Source organism: Antedon bifida, chromosome 8 (genome assembly GCF_963402885.1).
Source record: "Antedon bifida chromosome 8, ecAntBifi1.1, whole genome shotgun sequence".
Taxonomy (NCBI): Eukaryota; Metazoa; Echinodermata; class Crinoidea; order Comatulida; family Antedonidae; genus Antedon; species Antedon bifida.
The window spans coordinates 6,054,879-6,079,584 of NC_136233.1; the positions used below are offsets into that span (position 1 = coordinate 6,054,879).

Consider the following 24,706-nt stretch of genomic DNA (forward strand, 5'->3'; position numbering starts at 1 on the left):
CTACACTAATTGTGCTTCATATTTTCATATTCATACCGGTAATTTTTTTAAAAACATTTGACGTTTTTAACATGTATGAAATCTATCTCCAGCAGGATCAATTACAGGACAATTGTTCTTGTCTTATATGTGATGATTTTTATGTATAAATAAATGATCATAATGTAAAGAAAAATAAATTAGAAACATTTTAATTTATTCGTACTGTTTTATTATTTTTCTATGATTTGCTGACCGGAAAAGTTGGGGTGGGTTACTATTTTCAGGTGCCTAATTTAAGATTAGTAATAATAACCCACTACTCCAATAGTAATCCCCCTCCCCCCCCCCCCCCCCACTTCTAATAGTAACCCACCCTAAAAAACAATCAAAAAATAATAACCCAGGGTTACAATTAGAAGATTTACGGAATCAATTAGTTTAAACATGCTATAGACTATTGTAGCCCAAATATCAAATTACACTTTTAATATTGCAAACATTTCCAAATTGATCAACTTGTAGTATATAACCATGTATCAATTAGTTTAAACTAATTAATCCATGCTATAATATATAGACTATTGTAGCCCAAATATCAAATTACACTATTATTTATAATAATAACAGCAACCGGGAATCCACAAAATGTTAGGATTCAGCCAAGTAGCCTTTTTTGCAATTAAAATCTCATTACACGGAATCTCTTCGATGTTATAGAACACACTTCTCGTAGGCGTGTTGAATATGCGTGTAATAGCGTGTTGTATAAACGCGCCCTTAGGTGCAACAGCCTGACAAATTGATATGGTAACACTATTAAAAACAAGTATATCATCAGAACGTTAACATACGTTATGTTATATCTATTTTCAAACGTTTTAAAATCAAAAACTCATCAGCATCATTTTTTCATTCTTAACTTTCATCCTTATAATTATCCAATTTTGAATTGAGAATCCAGGATTTGATGTCAACAATTTCGCTACCTCTTTTTTGCCTGCAAAATGAGAAAAACAAAAATGCAATTATTCTATCATCTCTTACAGATGTATTTGTCCTAAATTTGTCCTATTTTGATGTCACATAACAGCTATCCACTTGGAATCGAGAAATTGAATATTTGCGACCAACAACCGGCCCATATTTTATAACTACTGTAGTACTGTACTTGTTCAAAAATAACACTATATTGATCTCTTTCCCTTTAATGTTCAACAATATTCCAATTAAAATGCTTAAATACAGAAGTATAGGCCTACAGGTACATATGACAACCTCAGACATCCATCCTATATTAGACTGGGTTCCAGCCCGTAAATTTTGGCACATATGGCGTTTTATACGTATAATATAATACTCTGCATGCCCGCAAACATCCGATAAGAATGACGTAGGTTATCATACCATATGTGCCAAATTATTTATCTTTACTATTTACGGGCTGGAACCCAGTCTAATCATATATATGCACTGCTCTTTAACCAATTGAATGCTCTTTGGCATGTGAAGAACGAACCTTTTTAAATATAAACTTACCTGTGAGATCATCATGGTTGTATAGGTCATCTCCTATAGTAGTAAACAAAAACAATTTATAACATTAATATTTTATACATTTTCGTTCTTGATACATTGTACATTTGTGTTTTCAAATGTTTTGCTGCTAATATTGTAGTAGACTTACCTGATGTTGTGGCAATTTCTAGTTGTCCATAACTATCAGCATCATCTGCTGATAAACAACAATAAAATGTTAAGAATGTAATGTGAATGAATCTAATTTGTGTCTGATAAGTGCCATTTCCGGCATCTACAGTTGCACAACTATTAAACATTTCTTATGACACAGGGACAGATTGGAATGGAAAATGGGACATGGATTAATTAATTTTAACACTAAAAAAGAACTTCATAGAAAGAGTCAATCTTAATTTCACCTCACCTCAGCACCAGCTGGTATAGATTTTTATTACTAATGTTTTATAAGCTTACCTGTGATGTTTTCTTCTTCTTTAAAAGTTTCATCTGCTGATCAATAATAAATGAAAAGTTAACAATTTAATATATTCCTAATATCTATCTGTACATTAAGTACTTTGATTGCACTGATTGCATTGAAGAACTTAAGATCTACCATAACATTTTTTTCCTTGTTTAGAAGCAACAAATATATGGTCTTGATTTTATGGCACTCTGGAATTGTCTCTTCTATTAGCAAAAGAAGTATTCTCATTTTACATACTTTGTTTATAAACTATATTAAAGCTTACCTGTAAAAGTATTCATTTCTACTTCTAGGCTTCTGGGTTATCTCCTATAGAAAAACACAATAAAATAATTAATTAAAAAAAATTAAGTTTTCTTATTCTTCTTACCTGTACAAGTGTTGCCACTTGTTAATTTGACAAAATTTGCTGATTTTTCAATTACCTACTGGCAGAACAGGTAAGTAAAAGATATGTACTGTGTGGGTAATAAGCTGTACGGACTATATAAAGGGCAGGAAATATTTTGAGATAATCTAGGTTTTGGCGAGATTCTGGTTTTTAAGGTGTTTATGCTTTGTGAGAGTGAAGTTTGCATTGTACCAGCAACAATGCCTATTTTTTTAAAAAAAAGATGTGCCGTGTTTAAAACGTTTTCACCCGCAACTACAGCAATTGCATTATAATTCTTCAAGGTTGATATGTCCTTGGCTATTGGCTGTTCTTGTGGCCTCGAAGTCTCTGCTGCCTGCTTTTTATTTTGGGCATATACCGCATCACATGCTTGTGCATATCTAGCACTTTCCTGATCTCCTGTGATTTGTGATCATTATCTGATATTAAAAACAATCCACTTAATATGTTCCCTTATAGAAGTATTTTAACACAACTTGTTATTAAGTTGCAAAATACTGAAATTAAAGACTGCCTGAACCCAAAACAAGTAAGTGCCAGACAAAAAGCCTAAGGAAAAGCCTAGAATATTATATTTATCCTTGTTTGACCAATGTTTGACCAATATTTATCCAATTGTTCTGGAGGTTGTCTTTAATTTGAGGTGATTTATACAGCCGATGAAATCAAATTTGAAAGTAGTCTGTAATTGGATTTTTATGGGAGTGACTTGTAGGTACTTTTGGCTAGTCTTCAACATAAGTTGCTCTTAGAGTGGATACGATAGTCTACAATTGAAGATGCTTTTAAAATTGGGGTAGGGGGAAGTATTAATAGAAGGTAGTGGGTTAAATAGAGGGAGACCTGCATTGAAAATTTGAAATGGACTGTAGTCTTCAAAAAGAAGTTGCTCTTAGATTGGATACGTCACTAGTCTACAATTGATGGTGATTTTTGAATTATAATGCAGTATTAAATAGAAGATGGATGGTTAATTAGAGAGAGAACTGCATTGACAATTTGAAAATGACTTATAATTAATTAAAAAATCACCAACCTTGGAATCCAGATGTTCTGCAATATCCGTTGTAAAATCTTCAATTAGATTAAACTGAACATTAAATTTCTCCAAAACTTTTACTGTTGATCTGCAATTGATATGTGGAAAACACCCTCAATGACAGAAAACTCTGTTGAGTTGATACCTTCTAGCGTGGATGAGTTGGAATAAACAATGCTGAATTCAAAGAAGTAACCACTTCCCGACAGATTAATGGCAAGATCAGTGAAGTTGGCCCAGCCATGGATTATATCTACAGTGTTGTTGCTGACGAGCTCTGCATCAGATACTCCTGGGCATTTTCCATGGATGTGAAGAATGTCCCAGATTTTGCACAATTTCAGCCTGAAAAAATCAAAAAATCATTGAATAATTCCTTTTTTTCGTAGAATATTTGTATCAAACCTATGGTGTATTACCAAAGCTTGATAGCCTACAGTATATTGGAGTTTAGAAAGAATTGTGTTAAAACCTACACTGGTATCCAATATAGAGATGCAAGGCTGAACCTCAAATGGATGGTTCTCCATAGCATCAGCCGTAAACGTATACTCATTGTGCTTTGGAATTGATAGATGATTTCTACTCCTTGGTCACTAGATGCCTCTTCTTCAGCTTGCTTCTCAGAATACCTGTGAACCAATTAGTTATGTTGGTTTGTAATGATATAGGCATTATGGTTATGTTTGTTGCACGCCACACATGAGAATACAATTTAAGACTTTGGACAAGACGATACAAGCCATGCACTACAGTAACTCTACAGAAAACTCTACTTCAACTCATTACTTCTTAAAATGTGACTTACGTTTCATTGCCTGTACTTGGACCTCCTGTTGTATTTGTTGCTCTCACACCCCTTGTTGGGTCTTCAGCTGGGGAAGAAGGATCGGTCATTGCTAATAACCTCAACTTCAAGACTCTCGTACAAAGTACCGGTTTGTGCTGCATTAACAATTTCTGCTTGAAGGTTAACTAACTCATCATGTTCAAGGGTTGAATTGCCTGTAAGGAAAAAATATTAATTATTGTTTAGATATTAAAAGAATAGGTAATTAAATAAAATTCAACTCATTTCTAAACATATGAAACTGAAAAAAGAAGAAATCTGGATAGATTATGTGATACTTTAATATGGTTAAAGAAAGCTATTTACTTATTATATATACCAAACTGGCAAGATTGTTAACAAGATCTTCTTCATAGAAGTCATCAACATCAACAGGAGCCACACCAAAGTCAACCATTATAACCGGTGTAGTGATGATGTCAATTGGGTCACTACCACGTATAAGTATCCAAAGAGTCTGCCAATCGCGATCAAAATAGTTCTCGCCATAAATGCTGGAGTCAGGAGTTGGCATGAACTGATCGTTTGGATCTTCTGGAACCCATATTTCTCTTTCTATTAATGGCAATGATGTCGAAAGAGTTGACAATTTTAAATATCTTGGACTTACATTTGATTCACTTATGTCATGGAAACAGCATGTTGAACAAATAGCTTCTAGAGTATCACAACGTATCGGTATTATTCGTAGATTAAGATATTATATTCCAAATTTTGCTTTAAGACTACTTGCTAATGCAATAGTATTACCTTGTTTTGATTACTGTAGTAATGTTTGGTCAAATTGTAACTTAGAACTTGTTAATCGTCTTCAAGTACTTCAAAATAGAGTAGCTAGAATCATTCTTTATGCTGATATGTACACCCCTATAACAGAATTGATGTCCTCACTAAAATGGAAGAGTGTCCATGACAGATGGGAAAATGATTTATTAATTATGCTATTTAAATGCCTACAGGGTTTAGCACCATCTTATTTAACAAATCTATTCAAATTTATGGACACTTTTCACACAAAAAATACAAGAATTCAATCAACAAAAACTCTAAATGTTCCAGCATGGAACAATATTTATGGAAAAGAATGTTTAATTATAGAGCATCAACCTTATGGAATAATCTTCCTGTACATATCCGTAAAAATTATGAGACACTTAGTCAAGTTGAATTTAAACATCTTGTATAACTTCTATTGTACATAGTTTTAATATAGCTTTTACTTTTATTTTTCTTGTATTTTTTTTCCAAATCTGGACCTCTTGGGAGACCAGTACTTGTGTATTGAAAGAGCTATTCCAGAATAAAGAAAGATTTGTATTGTATTGTATTGTATATGAACATATCTCCATCCAGCTGCCCGTTATTTGACATGACATAGTGACCTTGATGGTACACATCTAAGCGTTGAGGATTGGCATACCAGATGCCGACAACTATTTTCTGATCTGGAGCTGTGTTCAGGAAATGAAGTCATAACGTTTGAGGATTCGTTGAACTCTCATATACATCTCATAAGTCTCTCCAATTGCAACGATAGACATAAATGTGCTGATGCGCTCTTGACATGTGTACCCATGACACCAGCCGTGATCTTGTGGTCCATTGATCAAATCAACATAACCGTTAGACCCAATGACGATTGGTGAAGACGTCGTAATTCTGTGTCAGGATCAAGACTTTCAATAATCAACATAGCGTAATCATAGTCATAGCATTCAAAAGCCTGCCAAGATTCATGCCATATGCAGTCTTCTGTACCAATGATACCTTAATGAAAAGAGCAGATTATATAAAAGATCACAGCTACAACACAGTGATTCTCCTACTCCTCAAAAAAGGGATGCCACAATAAAATTGCGTGCCCAGTCTCGGTGAATGGACTGGTCTTGTTTCAAGAGTGCAACTTTAATAGGAGGAAAGATTTAGGGAAGAATCACAGTTTACAAAAGCTAAAATTCAACATTAAAGCAGACAACCAACCTTTATGTGGACATTTTTCATCATAAGGAATTTTAAGTCCACGTCTCGGATCTCTATCCCACTCGTATGGAGAATCAGGAATAACATAACCAGGCCGTGATCCTCCTAGAATTCCACCATCTTCATCTCTGATCATTGCTTTCTTAAATGCATCACAATCCATCTCCACGCAATCAGAAGGATTAACTTTACTGTTAAGATTAAATGAAAAGTGTAATGTATTGAACTTGATTAATATTACTTGCTACCAATTATTTAAACTTCTTTCACCTTATATCTTACCATATATATTATGTTAACCCACTTCTATATAACCCTGGCTACTTAATGGTCACTAATGGCTAAAGTAGACCCTCTGCTTAGACCACTAAACATTCCACCTTGACAGATTAATTACCCATTACCGATATTGTTATTATAATATATAGTAAATGTAGAATAAAGAATAAACACTTCAGTGCTAGCTTTCAACTATAACAGAACTTGTCTCTCTCTCACTTATTTGTATTGTAAATCGGTACATTACACTACAGTGGCGACGAGAATGGCCCTTATTGGCAAAATTGAAGAATTTATTGAAGGGAAGATTGGTCACAGTTTGTTGAGCGTTTAGACTTTAGACTAGAGTCTGAGGAAGAAGAAGAACAACAGGAAACTGATTGGCGGTACGTTGTCAATAACCAGAGGCTCTACGCAATAACCAACACGATATTCTACCAACAACAGCAATCTAACTGGATTTCACACTGTATTCGGAGACAGAACTATGATCCCTGCGAAGTTCTTACATTTTATGACCAAAAAAGTAAATTGATAGGAAGACCGAGCCCAAGTATACTTCAGAGAACTATAAACGCTAGTCAACTAGACCGAGAAGACTATATAAGGAAGTGCTTCCAGCATCTTTTATAGAAGACAATAACTACTATGTCCAGTAGTCATTAAGTTGATTAAGTTATGTCTTGATGTTTAATTTTAATTTTAAATGTAAATAGGTTGGGTAATCATCAGGAATAGTCCTGAACAGGGAGATGAGATAATGAAACAGTGCCTGAATTTATGGCATCGCTTCGATCGATGGCAGAATTCTGTAACTTTGGAGCCTCGCTCAATACAATGTTATGAGATCGTCTAGTTTTTGGCGTCCGTAATCACGGAATTTGGTCTTTTGGCAGAAAAAGCACTGACACTGGAAAAAGCTGTTGAAATTGCAACTAGCATCGAAACTGCAACTGCAGCTGCAGTTGAAAATGTAAACAAAATTGCTTACAAAAAGAAGTCAAAATTTACATCAAATACAAATAAGAAGTCGAAACCATGTTTTCGCTGTGGAAAGAATAACCATTTGCCAGACAAATGTTATTTTAAGCAAACAACTTGCCATTATTGTAACAAGGTAGGACACATTCAATCTGTTTGTCTTAGCAAAAAGAAGGGGAAGCCCCAAACAGTTAAAAATGTTGTGGCAGATGAGCCAAGCGATGAACCAAGCAACATAGCTACAGAAATGTATGAAGAATTATTTGGAATAAAGACCACGTCTAGTCCTCCACCTATGAAAGTTAAGATACTGTTAGATGGTTTGGATACTGAAATAGAAATTGACACAGGAGCCTCGGTATCAATAATGTCGCAGACGAAATTTAGGCAATTATGGCCTGAAAGAAAACTTGAACCATCGTCAGTTAAGCTACGTATGTACACTGGACAAATAATGGATGTTTTGGGTAAAATTAATGCTGAAGTTACATACCAGAGTACTACTACAATATTACCGTTAACGATTGTGCGAACAGATGGACCTACCCTAATTGGTCGAGACTGGCTTCAGTTTATAAAGTTGGACTGGCAACAAATCAAGGTAATAAACCAATTAGATTTAAGTTCACTGCTTGGTAAATACCAAGAAATATTTAAAGATGAACTAGGTACCCTTATGGGTACTGAAGCCAAAATGTATGTTGATAAAGAGACAATGCCAAAATTTTGCAAAGCCAGAAATGTTCCGTATGCTTTGCGACAGAAAGTAGATGACGAACTTGATCGCTTACAACGAGAAGGCATTATTGAACCTATACAGTTTTCAGACTGGGCTGCACCAATAGTTCCGGTACTTAAGGCAGATAAATCTACCATTAGGATCTGTGGTGACTACAAAATTACTGTAAATAAAGCAGCCAAAGTTGATCAGTATCCTTTGCCCCGAAGAAAAATTTACTAAATTGGACATATGTCACAAGCGTACCAACAATTACTCTTGGATAAAGATTCTCGAAAATATGTTGTAATCAACACTCAAAAGGGACTTTACAATATACACGGTTGCCGTTTGGAGTCTCTTCAGCACCAGCGATTTTCCAGCGTGTCATGGAAGGACTATTACAAGGAATTAAAGATGTTACAGTATACCTGGACGATATATTAATTACAGGAAAGAATGACTTTGAGCATTTCGAAACTCTTGAAACCGTCCTAAAGCGACTGGCAGATGCTGGACTTCGTCTAAAAAAGAGTAAGTGTGTTTTTATGGTTAAATCTGTTGGTTATTTGGGACACCTGATCGACAAAGAGGGATTGCATTCCACAAACGCCAAAGTGAGAGCAATTAAAGATGCTCCAGCGTCTCAAAACTTGACAGAACTGAGAGCTTATTTGGGATTATTATCTTATTATGAAGTTTTTACCAAACTTATCCAACACACTCAATTGCTCTGTTATATCAGGAAGCGTGCAGGCAAAATTATTGGCTCTGACCTACCAACTATTCAACAAACATATGAAAAAAGAGTATTACATAAAGTTAACATGATTATGAATGACCACACACACCCACTAAATAAGTACTATGTTTTAAACAGATCGGGTATCAGGCTACGTCCACTAAGAGGAGATCATGATCGTCTTCGAAAGTCATTTGTTCCAAATTCTTGCCATTTATATAACGCAACTATTAAAAGATAGATTGATTATGTAATTTGTATGTATCTGTATATCTGTATATAATACTGCTAATATATTTTATATTATATGTTACGATATATATTTTTTATATTCTTGTCCTTTTGATGTTTTATTCGTTTTTTTATGAGATCTTGTATTTTTGTATTCATGACTTTTTATATATTTTTAATTAATTGTTTTGAGAGCTTGTTAACGAAACGAATTTCCTTTTGGACCAATAAATTTCTGTATTCTGTATTCTGTATTCTGTATATGCCTTCCTTCGTAAGGATAAAGCTTGGAACTGGACAAATTTAGAACAATCTACTTTTGATAAATCAAAGGAATTGCTACTTTCCTGCAGAGTACTTGCACATTATGATCCAAAAAAGGAAATAATATTATCGTGTGATGCATCTCAATATGGAATTGGGGCTGTGTTAGCACATCGACAAAGTGACGGTACAGAAAGACCAATCGCATTTGCATCTGAACACTTGCAGAAGCGGAAAAAAAGTATTCGCAAATTGAGAAAGAAGGTTTGGCATGCGTTTTCGGAGTAACGCGATTTCAGTCTTACATTTATGGTAGACATTTCACATTGGTAACAGACCATAAGCCATTGCTGGGTCTTATTAATGAGGACAGACTTGTGCCTAGCCAAGCATCAGCTAGAATCCAACGTTGGGCACTGAAATTAGGTACATACAAATATACATTAAGATTCAAACTGACAAAGTCCCATGCCAATGCGGATGCCTTAAGCAGATTACCATTGCCAGGAAAACCAGAATCAATTCCACAACCTGCCGAAACTGTTCTATTGATGGAGCCAATGAACCAATCTCCAGTTTCCACAGCAGATATTAAAGGTTGGACGGTTAAAGATCCAACACTTTCTCGAGTTCTTTACTACATTGAAAAGGGTTGGCCCAATACTAATCCAAAAATTGAAAACTTGCAACCATATTGGATGGATCTGACAAAGAGAACTCTCTACACAAGATGGATGTATTTTGTGGGGAAATAGAATTGTTGTTCCACAGCCTGGTAGAAAACAGTTGCTACAAGCACTACATGACGTCATACTGGAATTGTCAGAATGAAAAGTTTTGCTCGGGATTCGTTATGGTGGCCTAATATGGACAAAGACATATCAAAGCAGTGCGATACATGCCAATCCAATCAAACTTTACCACCTTAAGCACCATTGCACCCATGGAATTGGCCAAATAGACCATGGTCACGATTACATATCGACTATGCTGGACCACTTATTGGAAAAATGTTTTTAATACGATGCATACTCAAAATGGCTTGAGGTAATTCCGGTAAATTCCTCAACGACAAATACCACAGTGGATAAGCTCAGGCTTATATTTGCATCGCATGGATTGCCAGATAAAATGCATGTTTCACCAGTGATGAATTTCATACATTCGTAAAGCGAAATGGAATAAGACATTCTTTAACAGCCCCATATCACCCATCATCGAATGGTCTTGCGGAACGTGCTGTACGCACATTTAAAGAAACAATGAAACGTATGAAAGATGGATATATCGAAACAAAAGTCGCAAGATTCTTATGTTGTAATTTGTATGTTCTTGTTATCAGTTTCTTGTTTTTAGGACCCAAGTGGAAATAAGTTTTTAACTTTTCTTGGCATTCCTTGTAATCAAGGCCTGTTTTTTCCGTGCAATTGTTTTTCTATTTTCTATGTATTATATTTTATTGTTTTTTAACCTTGATTACCAAATAAATTAAGTTTAAAAAAAAAACAATTCAAGATTCCTATTTAAATATAGAAATACACCTCATAGCACAACTGGCAAAACACCAGCAGAATTACTGAATGGCCGAAAATTGAAAACGCATTTTGATCTTTTACACCCTTATCAAGCAGATCGTGTTATCACTCAACTTGAAAAACAGAAATTAGCCCATGATCGTCATGCAAAGAACGCACTTTTGTAGAAGGAGAGTAGGTGTATATAAAGAACTTTAGAGGACAAAATCTGAAATGGTTACCCGGAACAATAATATTAAAATCCGGTCGCATCTCATTCAAGATAAAACTAGAAGATGGACGAGTTTGTCGTCGTCATGCCGACCATATCAGGAAGCGTTATAGGCCTGTTCAAACTCAGGATAAACAGCTTACAAACAAAGATGATCCTCCACAATTACCTCCAATGCTCATTAATCCAAATCTGAACAGTGGAAACATCACAATCGACTGTCGAAGCACAGTCTATTACTGCTCAGCGAAGAGTATACCTTACTCGCGATAGAAAACCGCCGGAAAGATATGGACATTTTTAAGGACATTATTACTGGACAATTTAAAATGTTGATCTTATATTTTACTTTATACAGTGCATTATACCATATACATTTAAAGTGTTATTAAACCATAACTTAGTACAGTGCTGCTTTGATTCAATTATAAATAAATAGCTTAGAATTGTTTATAATAGAAGGGAGGGAATGTAATGTATTGAACTTGATTAATATTACTTGCTACCAATTATTTATACTTCCTTCACCTGTTACCATATATATTATGTTAACCCACTTCTATATAACCCTGGCTACTTAATGGTCACTAATGGCTAAGGATCTGTTTCTGCTGCATAACGCAATTTAACCGGTTATTTTAAAATAGATTAAAAATAGATAACAATAACAAGACCGCGTTTCTGCTCAATTTGTGCTCCGAAATAACCGGTTAAATCTATGGGTGGTCGTCGAGCAAAACGTCATCATTACCCAAAATGCAATACACTCAGACGGAAGTAGTAAGTTGGCTGTTTGTTTACATCGACGTCAGTACACACGTGTGTGATATCATGTTGTCTCCGACCAGGTCTACACGTTTTGTTTTTTGTAAAGCCTACTTAATATCGCTAATAAAATTAATTCCCATGGAACCTTCAATAACATGGGGAGGGTTGTGCAGCGCCCGATCGCCTAGGATAATTATTATCTAGCCTAATTCCTCAAAAAGGCGATGTTACACGGCCCTTCCCACGTGAACGACTGTTGTCTTTCGCGAGCGCGGTCCTACTAAACACCAAACGGAAACAAAAACGAGACTCAGAATGTTGCAATACCTACCAAACGAAAGTAGATAATTCTTAATTAATTATGAAAACCCAACTTATATAGCAAAAATCGTCCGAATTTATGTTAAAAACGATGAGTTTAGCCACAAAAACTTAAATCAAACGAGAGTATCCAAGTCATAGAATATCGCACGCACATAGTGCCTTTAATAGAATAATGAGTATTGAACATTATTTCGTATATTTATGTACTAGCATAAATAATAACACATTTCTATGCTTAATAAAATCATATTTAATATATTATCAAAGGCTCTGATAACCTTTGTTTTCGGTCGATGTGATGTTTTTCTAAAAAATTATATTATGTAAAACGATCAAAGTAAGATTGTTCATTGTTCTCCTATTAAAGGCACTAAGGGCGTGCCATAAATACGCTCGTTTGGTATCAGTTTTTGTTGCTAAATTCATCGTTTTTAACATAAATTCGGACGATTTTTGCTATAAAATTTGGGTTTTCATAATTAATTAACCATTATCTATTCTCGCTTGGTAGGTATTTGCAACATTCTGAGTCCCTTTTGTTTATAGGACCATACCCTTCGCGAGCGTGTAGGCCTATTATTAACGCCTCAAATTGTTTAGCTTGGGTAGTTTGGAACTCCACTCCGAATTCCTCTTTTACTTTCGCAAAAATGCTCTTATATATCTGTGAATCTTTTCTATTGCCTGCCATCCTTCCCCGTACTTTCTCTTCCCCCCACAACTGAATAACATATCTTGTGATTTCATTCATCCACATGCATGTTCACTTCTTCGTTCGACTGTCAAAACCACGAGGAAAACACACATGGTTCGCGACGGTATCTGACCCGGGGTCACAACTGTCAATCAAATAACCGTTATTTCGTGTTGCAGCTAAGAATTGCTCAGCGATAACCGGTTAAACGGCGTTCTAACACCGATTTAAATTGGTGTTTTTAACCGGTTATTTTGCGCTGCCTTTTAACCGGTTACCACAAATTTGTCCTGTTTCTGCTGCCAAGAAAATGGAGTTAATTTATTCACACCAATTTTAATTTATTCACACCGATTTTAACCGGTTATTTTGTATGCAGCAGAAACAGGCCCTATAGTAGACCCCTCTGCTGAGACCACTAAACATTCCACCTTGACAGATTAATTACCCATTACCGATATTGTTATTATATATAGTAGATGTAGAATAAAGAATAAACACTTCAGTGCTAGCTTTCAACTATAACAGAACTTGTCTCCCTCTCACTTATTTGTATTGTAAATCGGTACATTACAAAAAGTATTGTAGGTAAGTGTACTAGGTTGATGAAAATAATGCAACTAGCAAGTAAGGATACACAATGATTTACATTTACGTAACTTGGATAAATGCAAGTGGTCCGTAGATATATAGGATAAATACTATTAGTACTTACCCTAAATTAGGTATATGTATGTAAACCCTGTTCTTGTCTCTGACTGTTACCTTCTTTGTACAGTACCTACAGCGGACATTGGGTGGATACCATCATCATTTGATGGATTGGTCATAGTAGCGTAATGATCTTTCTTACACGCAGTATCAAAATGAGCGAATGTGACATCTATTGATAAGAAAGAGCAAAATACCTTTATTTGTAAATGAATAAGTATGTTGAAATATATTCATTTGGTAAGTTTCACCAAAAATGCATTCCGATATTAAAGACATATTTTATGATAAAACAGTACTAAGGGACAACCTCAACATTACAGTGGTGATAACTTGGATACAATGGCAATTTTATGTTATCCAAATAAGCATTCAGCTTCATGTGTAAACAGTATGAGTATGCGTTTCCTGCAATAGAACTCAACTGGTTTGTCCAAGTAAGGACTAGGTTTGTCCAAGTAAGGACCAGATTATGTCATGCTTTTACATACCTTGCAATCTTGTGCTTCCAGCAATAGCTGGGTAATTATGTATACCATGAAATGGAAAAAATGGAGCACCATTATCACCAGACATGAAATTTGCCCTCACGTATCCAGCATTTCCATTGCCTGGACCACAAGGTGCACACTGTTTTGCACTTTGACCTGCATTCTCCGGTTGATTCTGAAATATTTACATGAAAATGTTAATGGGAAAATGTAATATTTTAATCAGAATTTATAAATTACGTGACTGATTACACAATGGAATGGCATTATCAGTACACGTTAAGAAAAAGAAGGTAGAAGAGTAAGTAAGTCCTTTGACAAATTTCCTTATGAAAGTCAAGTATGCATATATAATATCTATACATTGATTTTATTTGACAGAATGCAAAATATAGTTCCCCAAACTGACAAAATAATAACATTTGAAAAACAGAAATAAAATCTTTTAAAATGAATAATAAAAATGTTCATATTTATTGAAAATGTTTATATCTTTTTTTTGTGTCTTTTTTGGGTTTCCCACTTTTATTTCATCGTCATTAACATTGTTCCATTCATTATGATTTTTACATTTATACATTATCTAATCTAATTCATCATAATTGCTTAATTACAGTATTCGGATTGTAACATGCTACAAATGTTTATATTCTTACTGAACCTACCTGTAACTCATCGCAATCAAAGAACAGGCTTGTACCAATTATAAACGATGACTACATTCTTACACATACTTATCAACAGCTTCATGACTAAGAGAAGATGGCCCAATGACAAATGGCATCACCCCGATGTTGTTGTCTAAAATCTAAAATGTAAGTTACTATATAAGGAAAAGAGAAGTATTTTGGTATTGCTTACCTGCTCCAACTGTGTGGTGAATTACATTATCCTGAATTGCATCCCGATAGCAGGACTGAAGCCATTATGAAATGTATATTCACGTACAAACGATGGACTTTCTACAGTAACTTCTCCAATATCCAAGAAAGCAACTGAATAATGTGGCTCATAAAAATCTGAAACAAATAAATAAGTGTCACTATCGAATGAATAAGTGCCAGACAAAAACCTCAGGGAAAAAAAAGTTACAATTACAGAACTAACACTTTCCAATGTAAGAATGTTCCTTTATAGAAGTATTTTAACACAACCTGTGTTATTATAATGTATTATTCTGGTCCTCAAGCTTTACTGGAAACTGAGGAAATTCGGATTAGGCCCTCCACGGACCCTCGACAGCCAGCAGTGCAGCGCCTACCAGATCAGCACACCGGGAGACAATCCCCTACTTTTTTCAAACAGTGTACCACGTTCTTTAATGTGCACTGTTAAGTACACAGGACCAACGGCTTTACATCTCATCCGAAGAATAAGGCAATGAGAGTAAAGCATCCTGCCAAGGAACCATGGTGGTCTATTTATAATTATTGCCATGATTCAATAAATTGTTTATTAATTAAAAATATAAAAATCATCACCATTAATGACCAGAAATAATGAGTGATAGAGCTGATAATGTTAGTTTCCCAACGATTATATAATCTTAAGTTTCCAAAGAAGGAAAGAAGGCAAATAAAGAGAATGCTAGAAGTTTGGACTGGCAAACAGTTTAGTGTACACATAAACAGTAGTTACTGGCACTGTATACTTCAACACAAAGAATAAATATTCTAAATATTTATTTCTTAGGCTTAATACTTACAATAGTTGATTAGATCCACTGCTAGCACTCTTCTTCCTTAGATTCATTCGCATAGTCTGACATTTTAACTTAAGGTACCTTCTCAGGCAGTGCCATTTTCTCTATTTTAGAAAATTGTGCTCTACAAAGAAACACAAATATTTAATATAACTCACAATATTAAAAAAAAACTTACATACACTACATAAACGTATACACGGTAGGTGTATGGTCAAATTATTTGACATATTGTTGCATGATGAAATCAATATGAAAAGAACGGTTGCGTTTTTCTCCACATTTCAATCAACATGCTGTGATCGTTCTGTACCGCAAACATATCACTATCACGAACGCTGAACATCTTGCGACATAGCGCACTTAACAAGACTTCCCCAATCAGAGCGATTATTGTCCAAAGTGTGCATAGACTTGTTTATTTTTGTTTTTTCATTTTCTATAATTTTGATGTGATTTTGGGTCGTCCCCTTAGTCTCTTAACTTTTCTCATTGTTTGTTTCCTCGCATAGAGCTCTTTGAGCTTGGATATCGGAGTCTAGATGAAGAAGGTGTCCACACTATGTCAACATATACTGTATATTTAACAATTACAAACTTCATTTTGTATATGAAGACAGATTATGGCACTCCTCATCTTAGAGACTCAAAATACCTGCTTTTAAAACGGATAGATTTTAAGTAGCTACCAGAAAAGCTTTAGTGAGAAGTTTAAGGCGCTGTGGGTGCTCAAATGAAAACTGTCAATGGATGTCAAAGGTTGAAAAAGCAATGCGTTGCTCAATTTCTAAACAATGACCCTGTTGTACACACATTTGACTGGATATTTGTTTAATTAATGTACAGTATGTATGCATGTATGAACATGCTCGCCTGCATCTTAAATTGAGAGGATCTGTGTGTGTAGCATCCAATAAGAATTTAGTGAAGTTCGAGAAGCTGGGAAGAGCAACCCTGTGTTGATCTGGGCCTCCGTGGATAAATTGAACTTATTATACCTATTCATGGTAACAGTAACGTTTGTTGCTCTTAGAGTGGATACGATAGTCTACAATTGAAGATGCTTTTAAAATTGGGGTAGGGGGAAGTATTAATAGAAGGTAGTGGGTTAAATAGAGGGAGACCTGCATTGAAAATTTGAAATGGACTGTAGTCTTCAAAAAGAAGTTGCTCTTAGATTGGATACACTAGTCTACAATTGATGGTGATTTTAGAATTATAATGCAGTATTAAATAGAAGATGGATGGTTAATTAGAGAGAAAAACTGCATTGACAATTTGAAAATGACTTATAATTAATTAAAAAATCACCAACCTTGGAATCCAGATGTTCTGCAATATCCGTTGTAAAATCTTCAATTAGATTAAACTGAACATCAAATTTCTCAACAACTTTTAGTGTTGATCTGCGATTGATATGTGGAAAACACCCTCAATGACAGAAAACTCTGTTGAGTTGATACCTTCTAGCGTGGATGAGTTGGAATAAACAATGCTGAATTTAAAGTAGTAACCACTTCCTGACAGATTAATGGCAAGATCAGTGAAGTTGGCCCAGCCATGGACTATATCTACAGTGTTGTTGCTGACGAGCTCTGCATCAGATACTCCTGGGCATTTTCCATGGATGTGAAGAATGTCCCAGATTTTGCACAATTTCACCCTGTAAAAATCATTGAATAATTCCTTTTTTTTCGTAGAATATTTGTATCAAACCTATGGTGTATTACCACAGCTTGATAGCCTATATTGGAGTTTAGAAAGAATTGTGTTAAATCTACACTGGTATCCAATATAGAGATGCAAGGTTGAATCTCAAATAGCATCAGCCGTTGTAAACGTATACTCATTGTGCTTGAGAATTGATAGATGATTTCTACTCCTGGGTCACTAGATGCCTCTTCTTCAGCTTGCTTCTCAGAATATCTGTGAACCAATTAGTTATGTTGTTTTGTAATGATATAGGCATTATGGTTATGTTCGTTACAAGCCACACATGAGAATACAATTTAAGACTTTGGACAAGACGATACAAGCCAGTTCTTTACTACAGTAACTCTACAGAAAACTCTACTTCAATTCATTACTTCTTAAATGTGACTTACGTTTTATTGCCTGTACTTGGACCTCCTGTTGTATTTGTTGCTCTCACACCCCTTGTTGGGTCTTCGGCTGGGGGAGAAGGATCGGTCATTGCTAATAACCTCAACTTCAAGACTCTCGTACAAAGTACCGGTTTGTGCTGCATTAACAATTTCTGCTTGAAGGTTAACTAACTCATCATGTTCTAGGGTTGAATTGCCTGTAAGGAAGAAATATTAATTATTGTTTAGATATTAAAAGAATAGGCAATGAAATAAAATTCAACTCATTTCTAAACATATAAAACTGAAAAAAGAAGAAATCTGGATAGATTATGTGATACTTTAATATGGTTAAAGAAAGCTATTTACTTACTGTATTATATATACCAAACTGGCAAGATTGTTAACAAGATCTTCTTCATAGAAGTCATCAACATCAACAGAAGCCACACCAACGTCAACCATTATAACCGGTGTAGTGATGATGTCAATTGGGTCACTACCACGTATAAGTATCCAAAGAGTCTGCCAATCGCGATCAAAATATAGTTCTCGCCATAAATGCTGGAGTCATGAACTGATCGTCTGGTCTATTTGGATCTTCTGGAACCCATATGAACATATCTCCATCCAGCTGCCTGTTATTTGGCATGACATAGTGACCTTGATGGTACACACCTAAGCGTTGAGGATTGGCATACCAGATGCCGACAACTATTTTCTGATCTGGAGCTGTGTTCAGGAAATGAAGTCATAACGTTTGAGGATTCGTTGAACTCTCATATACATCTCATAAGTCTCTCCAATTGCAACGATAGACATAAATGTGCTGATGCGCTCTTGACATGTGTACCCATGACACCAGCCGTGATCTTGTGGTCCATTGATCAAATCAACATAACCGTTAGACACAATGACGATTGGTGAAGACGTCGTAATTCTTGTGTCAGGATCAAGACTTTCAATAATCAACATAGCGTAATCGTAGTCATAGCATTCAAAAGCCTGCCAAGATTCATGCCATATGCAGTCTTCTGTACCAATGATACCTTAATGAAAAGAGCAGATTAGATAAAAGATTTTACTACCATTGATGTCTGTAACCATCATGTTTGGAATTCTATAATCCTATAATTCTAAGTCCACGTCTCGGATCTCTATCCCACTCGTATGCAGAATCAGGAATAACATAACCAGGCCGTGATCCTACTAGAATTCCACCATCTTCGTCTCTGATCATTGCATTCTTTAAATGCATCACAATCCATCTCCACGCACTCAGAAGGATTAAAGACCCCTTCCCTTCAATTTGTGACGTTTTGTAAAAATAATACATATATATTACTTTAAAAACATTAAACAAGGTCATTCCTTGTCTTAAATGTACGTTTTATGGTAAATTATGATAAAAAGTGAGAAACAATGCACTACCTATGTAGCTTGCGGCGAATGACCTCTCGTGGGCAGTCTTTAGGTCTAGCCTAGCTAGGCTGAGTTTTGTAGGCCTAGCCGGTAAACATCGGTAACGTACGAATATCGTATGCTAGTTATATACCTAGCCTGACGTTGTATAGTTGCTGCATTAATTGTCTTTCTATATTTGCCAGACTCCGTTGATACAAAATGGGGAAAACCTGGTATTTTCGGTGAAAATTTATGAGTCTTCCATTTGTTTTGGCCTCACGATCAATCAAAAAGTGGGTGAATTACAGAAGAAAAACAAAAATATCAATCCGCACGCAATGCATTTTGGGATTTATAGCGGGCCGCTAAAATTACTAGAATCAACTTATTTTTCACATTTTTAACCATTTAAAGACAAAAAAGTTACAATATAATATTTATTTTTACATTAATTGTAGTTTGTGACCTTAAATTAGATCTAAAAAACGTAGGTTAGGGGGTCTTTTTAACTTTACTGTAGTGTTAAGATTAAATGAAAAGTATTGTAGGTACAGTAAGTGTACTAGGTTGATGAAAATAATGCAATTAGCAAGTAAAGATACACAATGATTTACAATAACGTAACTTGGATAAATGCAAGTGGTCCGTAGATATATAGGATAAATACTATTAGTACTTACCCTAAATTAGGTATATGTATGTAAACCCTGTTCTTGTCTCTGACTGTTACCTTCTTTGTACCTATAAGCATTCAGCTTCATGTGTAAACAGTATGAGTATGCGTTTCCTGCAATCGAACTCAAACAATGGCAGTTGTTGGTTTGTCGAAGTAAGGACTAGGTTTGTCCAAGTAAGGACCAGATTATGTCATGCTTTTACATACCTTGCAATCTTGTGCTTCCAGCAATAGCTGGGTAATTATGTATACCATGAAATTGAAAAAATTGAGCACCATTACATGAAATTTGCCCACACGAATCCAGCATTTCTGTTCTCTGGACGAGGTGCACGCTGTTTTGCACTTTGACCTGCATTCTCCGGTTGATTCTGAAATATTTACATGAAAATGTTAATGGAAAAATGTAATATTTTAATCAGAATTTATAAATTACGTAACTGATTACACAATGGAATGGCATTATCAGTACACGTTAAGAAAAAGGAGTTAGAAGAGTAAGAAAGTCCTTTGACAAATTTCCTTTCGAGTGAAAGTCAAGTATGCATATACTGTATAATATCTATACATTGATTTTATTTGACAGAATGCAAAATAGAGTTCCCCAAAATGAAAATATAATAAAAATTGAAATACAGAAAAAAAAAAAACATCTTTTAAAATGAATAATAAAAATGTTCATATTTATTGAAACTGTTTATATCTTTTCTTTTTTTTTGGTTTCCCACTTTTATTTCATCGTCATTAACATTGTTTCATTCATTATGATTTTTACATTTATACATTATCTAATCTAATTCATCATAATTACATAATATATACAATATTCGGTTTGTAACATGCTATTTAATGTTAAATCTTACTGAACCTACCTGTAACTCATCGCAATCAAAGAACAGGCTTGTACCAATTATAAACGTCCATTCTCACACATACTTATCAACAGCTTCATGACTAAGAGAAGATGGCTCAATGACAAATGGCATCACCCCGATGTTGTTGTCAGCAAGAACAAGATCAGTCATTTACAACGGAACTCGAAATTTGGAAAAAGACTCCATAATCCCAATTCTTCCAGATGAAGAAATTGGCAATCTGTGTGCAGTCTCTCTGACCATCCCTCGTCATGAACACCGTGCAAAGAAGTATGGCCTTCGTTGTTGCTCCATTGACTTTCAACGTCACAATCTCCCCACTGACATGGTACAGCACCATCTCAGAGCCTACCACAGTGTTGTCTTGTAGGATGACATCTCTGGAGCTCTCAATTTCAATACCTGCTGGCCACGATATATCCTCAGCATTGTAGCGGTCTTGATATGTACCAGGAAAGACAGAACAGCAGATTAATCTAAAATGTAAGTTACTATATAAGGGAAAGAGAAGTATTTTGGCATTGTTTACCTGCTCCAACTGTGTGGTGAATTACATTATCCTGAATTGTTAGTCCTGAAGTACCAAACATCCCGATAGCAGGACTGAAGCCATTATGAAATGTATACAACCGCTGGACCTTCTACAGTAACTTCTCCAATATCCAAGAAAGCAACCTAAGGGAACATTATACTTACCCGTTGATTAAGTTAATTAACAATTGGGATGAAATATTTTACAGTACTTTGTACTTAATTTATTATTAACATTAAAACATATTTTAGTGTAAATTAAAAATAATTTTATTTTATAGTTGTTTATTTATAATTTAATTTAGCATTTACTTAAACTATAGGCTTAATATAATTAAGTTAAGTTATCTTGCCCAGTGGGCTAGTCACAACAAAAACAAAAATCAAGCCCTGCTGAAATGGAAGCCTTATAATTCTTTTTTGCACTTTTTTTTATAAAAAGAAGAATTATCTGCAATTGCGCCATTGGCTGCAACAGTATTTTTAATTAATGATTTATGGTTTTTTTCAAATAACTACTGCATATATCACAATATATCACTTTTTAACAATTAGCCAGTAAATCATGGTCTGGTGTTAACATTCTGAATTTTCCACTGATGCAGTGATGCCTGAATTTCACTACACTGCATAAAATATTAGTAAGCCTATTATAAGATTACCTTTTCCTTCAAATAGAATACAGTAAATGTCCATCTGGGTCTTGTCTTCTAATATGTGATGCTTCAAAACACATATCCAGTCGTCTTCTGTTGGTCATTTTGAGATTTTTTTCTTCTGAAGAAACAATAACAATTCTACTAATTTTTTAATTAATTATTAATTATTAGGTCGTACAGACAGTGACCAACAACTTTATGTCTTGTCTGAAGAATCACCCAAGAACACAGACAAGTCAGCACAGATCTCGAATTATAAAATATTGCTTATTGAATCGATCAAAAGATGTGTACGGCGTAACAGTTAGCGTTATTTAAATATTCCTTGTTTTTAACTATATAAATATTGACTTTTTGGAACTGAAGTTGATTTATATATAGAAGCATATAGGCCTATTTACATCGTATTTGTTACATATAACCCTGAATAGTCTTTGGTTTGGTGTTTAATATAGGACATGCGGATAGATTGTACTGTATATTTATTAGGTATTGGTATATAGGCTAGGCCAATACTAGGATGATAGGTCCCAGCATGTAGGCTAGCCTGCTGGGCCTAAAAAAAATAAACCTTAAACCAAAATTACATTTCCTAGTTTTTAGAATGAAAGCTGTCAACAGAAAAACCAATTGATATCTAAGCTAGGCCTAATTGAATATAGGGTCTTCGGCCTAGGCTAGCTTGATACTAGACTAACGATATAGCCTTTATAGTAATAATACTAGCCTAGCTAGGCCTTAGGCCTAACCCATTCCCATAAAAGAAAGAAGAAGAAAACAGATCTGTCATATATAGGCCTAGCTAGCCTAACTAGGCCTAGAGCTATAATAGACTATAGGCCTAGTAGGCCTAGAGCTAATACTAGGCCTAGGCCTATAATATTATGATGGGTGCTGGTCAACCCGTACCCAAACCAACCCGTACCCATGCCAACTCGTACCCAACTTGGCTAACCCGTACCCAAATAATTGGTCAACTCGTACCCACTTTGGCTAACCCGTACCCAAACCAACTCGTACCCATGCCAACTCGTACCTAAATATTTGGCTTACTCGTACCCAAGTATTTGGCTTACTCGTACCCATTATTTGGCTTACTCGTACCCATTTTTGGCTTACTCGTACCCATTATTTGGACTACTCGTTATTATTAGGCCTACTTGTAATGATTTGATCGGCGCAAAACTAGTGGTATGCTTTTGACGTATGAATATTTTTATATTTAAATTGTTTTTTTTATTTTACAGGTCTCGGTGAAATGTGTGCTAATAAAATGTGTGCTAATAAAAATGACCATTGATTTGATTGTAAACTTCGTTTAGGCATATATTTGTTATATTATAGTTTTATAAACGTATGTTTGATGTGTCTCTTTATTTACGTAAGAACATTAATTAATAAAAAAATATTTTTACTGTTGACGTATAGTATTACAATTCAATTAAGCCCAGGTAAAGTACCAACAACGTATAATTTTTATACTTATCAATTTATATTCTTATCACCTAATTATCTTCCCTGATTACATTCGATCAAGTAACTATTATTTCTATTGTATATTGGTATATTTAAAATTGGTTGAATTAACAACGCCCTGTTTTAATCAAAAAGCCTGCAGGGCTATGGGTCGAATTACTCGTAGATTTCGTGTTACGTGTTTTTGCTGATCGGGATTAACCTTTTATTATAAAAAAAACACGCATTTATAGGGCGTCAAAGAGACGACTCAGTAATGACGTATGATCGTTTTTCATATATTTTATTTATTAATAATTCAGTGAAATGATCATATACACGTACTGTAAGGCCTGCATGGCTACTATGGGGCGTAGATTTCGTGTTACGTGTTTTTACTGACCGGGATTAACCTTTTATTATAAAAAAACACGCATTTATAGGGCGTCAAAGAGACGACTCAGTAATGACGTATATGATCGTTTTCCATATATTTTATTTATTAATAATTCAGTGAAATGATCATATACACGTACTGTAAGGCCTGCAGGGCTATGGGGCGTAGATTTCGTGTTACGTGTTTTTGCTGACCGGGATTAACCTTTTATTATAAAAAAAACACGCATTTATAGGGCGTCAAAGAGACGACTCAGTAATGACGTATATGATCGTTTTCCATATATTTTATTTATTAATAATTCAGTGAAATGATCATATACACGTACTGTAAGGCCTGCAGGGCTATGGGGCGTAGATTTCGTGTTACGTGTTTTTGCTGACCGGGATTAACCTTTTATTATAAAAAACACGCATTTATAGGGCGTCAAAGAGACGACTCGGTAATGACGTATATGATCGTTTTCCATATATTTTATTTATTAATAATTCAGTGAAATGATCATATACACGTACTGTAAGGCCTGCAGGGCTATGGGGCGTAGATTTCGTGTTACGTGTTTTTGCTGACCGGGATTAACCTTTCATTATAAAAAAAACACGCATTTAGGCCTATAGGGCATCAAAGAGACGACTCAGTAATGACGTATGATCGTTTTCCATATATTTTATTTATTAATAATTCAGTGAAATGATCATATACACGTACTGTAAGGCAATTAAAC

At 34.9% G+C, this 24,706-nt stretch overlaps 5 protein-coding genes across 6 annotated transcripts; 1 reads left to right on the top strand and 4 right to left on the bottom strand.

Annotated features, from left to right (window-relative positions):
• Positions 1 to 4,021: 4,021 nt before the first annotated feature.
• On the bottom strand, positions 4,022 to 5,185 carry LOC144850525 (fibrocystin-L-like). Its single transcript, XM_078707812.1, has 4 exons — positions 5,021 to 5,185; positions 4,577 to 4,825; positions 4,229 to 4,425; positions 4,022 to 4,052 (listed from the first exon to the last, which is right to left on the bottom strand). The coding sequence occupies exons 2-3, from the start codon at positions 4,782 to 4,784 to the stop codon at positions 4,292 to 4,294; spliced, it is 342 nt and encodes a 113-aa protein (XP_078563938.1). The 5' UTR covers positions 4,785 to 4,825; positions 5,021 to 5,185; the 3' UTR covers positions 4,022 to 4,052; positions 4,229 to 4,291.
• A 667-nt stretch (positions 5,186 to 5,852) lies between these two features.
• LOC144850527 (fibrocystin-L-like) lies at positions 5,853 to 15,092 on the bottom strand. The gene is made up of 5 exons (XM_078707813.1): positions 15,061 to 15,092; positions 14,200 to 14,374; positions 13,713 to 13,880; positions 6,251 to 6,441; positions 5,853 to 6,037 (listed from the first exon to the last, which is right to left on the bottom strand). Exons 4-5 carry the CDS (start codon positions 6,411 to 6,413, stop codon positions 5,877 to 5,879), a joined length of 324 nt encoding a protein of 107 aa, XP_078563939.1. The 5' UTR covers positions 6,414 to 6,441; positions 13,713 to 13,880; positions 14,200 to 14,374; positions 15,061 to 15,092; the 3' UTR covers positions 5,853 to 5,876.
• Positions 8,618 to 10,220, top strand: LOC144850510 (uncharacterized). The gene is made up of 2 exons (XM_078707792.1): positions 8,618 to 8,762; positions 9,802 to 10,220. Exons 1-2 carry the CDS (start codon positions 8,618 to 8,620, stop codon positions 10,218 to 10,220), a joined length of 564 nt encoding a protein of 187 aa, XP_078563918.1.
• Positions 15,093 to 17,461: 2,369 nt separating the features above from the next.
• On the bottom strand, positions 17,462 to 20,149 carry LOC144849559 (uncharacterized). Of its 2 annotated transcripts, none has more exons than XM_078706502.1 (3): positions 20,070 to 20,149; positions 18,007 to 18,203; positions 17,462 to 17,827 (listed from the first exon to the last, which is right to left on the bottom strand). In XM_078706502.1, the coding sequence occupies exons 2-3, from the start codon at positions 18,147 to 18,149 to the stop codon at positions 17,560 to 17,562; spliced, it is 411 nt and encodes a 136-aa protein (XP_078562628.1). In that variant the 5' UTR covers positions 18,150 to 18,203; positions 20,070 to 20,149; the 3' UTR covers positions 17,462 to 17,559. The 2 variants fall into 2 exon arrangements, with proteins under 2 accessions (XP_078562628.1, XP_078562627.1); XM_078706501.1 differs by lacking the exon at positions 20,070 to 20,149 and adding an exon at positions 18,359 to 18,549.
• A 255-nt stretch (positions 20,150 to 20,404) lies between these two features.
• Positions 20,405 to 21,549, bottom strand: LOC144850885 (fibrocystin-L-like). Its single transcript, XM_078708384.1, has 3 exons — positions 21,470 to 21,549; positions 20,938 to 21,378; positions 20,405 to 20,436 (listed from the first exon to the last, which is right to left on the bottom strand). Exons 1-2 carry the CDS (start codon positions 21,528 to 21,530, stop codon positions 21,083 to 21,085), a joined length of 357 nt encoding a protein of 118 aa, XP_078564510.1. The 5' UTR covers positions 21,531 to 21,549; the 3' UTR covers positions 20,405 to 20,436; positions 20,938 to 21,082.
• Positions 21,550 to 24,706: the final 3,157 nt, after the last annotated feature.

What these genes read in the sequence shown, in the direction of transcription:
- LOC144850525 (XM_078707812.1), bottom strand. Translation starts at nt 4,784, where the DNA reads ATGCCAACTCCTGACTCCAGCATTTATGGCGAGAACTATTTTGATCGC. An exon ending in CAGTTTGGTATATATAATAA is followed by an intron (nt 4,426 to 4,576) that starts GTAAATAGCTTT and finishes TTTTCCTTACAG; the next exon opens with GCAATTCAACCCTTGAACAT.
- LOC144850527 (XM_078707813.1), bottom strand. Translation starts at nt 6,413, where the DNA reads ATGGATTGTGATGCATTTAAGAAAGCAATGATCAGAGATGAAGATGGT. An exon ending in TGAAAAATGTCCACATAAAG is followed by an intron (nt 6,038 to 6,250) that starts GTTGGTTGTCTG and finishes CTTTTCATTAAG; the next exon opens with GTATCATTGGTACAGAAGAC.
- LOC144849559 (XM_078706502.1), bottom strand. Translation starts at nt 18,149, where the DNA reads ATGCAGCACAAACCGGTACTTTGTACGAGAGTCTTGAAGTTGAGGTTA. An exon ending in CCAAGTACAGGCAATAAAAC is followed by an intron (nt 17,828 to 18,006) that starts GTAAGTCACATT and finishes ATTGGTTCACAG; the next exon opens with ATATTCTGAGAAGCAAGCTG.
- LOC144850885 (XM_078708384.1), bottom strand. Translation starts at nt 21,530, where the DNA reads ATGTTTGGTACTTCAGGACTAACAATTCAGGATAATGTAATTCACCAC. An exon ending in TCACCACACAGTTGGAGCAG is followed by an intron (nt 21,379 to 21,469) that starts GTAAACAATGCC and finishes GTACATATCAAG; the next exon opens with ACCGCTACAATGCTGAGGAT.
- LOC144850510 (XM_078707792.1), top strand. Translation starts at nt 8,618, where the DNA reads ATGGAAGGACTATTACAAGGAATTAAAGATGTTACAGTATACCTGGAC. An exon ending in TGGACTTCGTCTAAAAAAGA is followed by an intron (nt 8,763 to 9,801) that starts GTAAGTGTGTTT and finishes CATTGGTAACAG; the next exon opens with ACCATAAGCCATTGCTGGGT.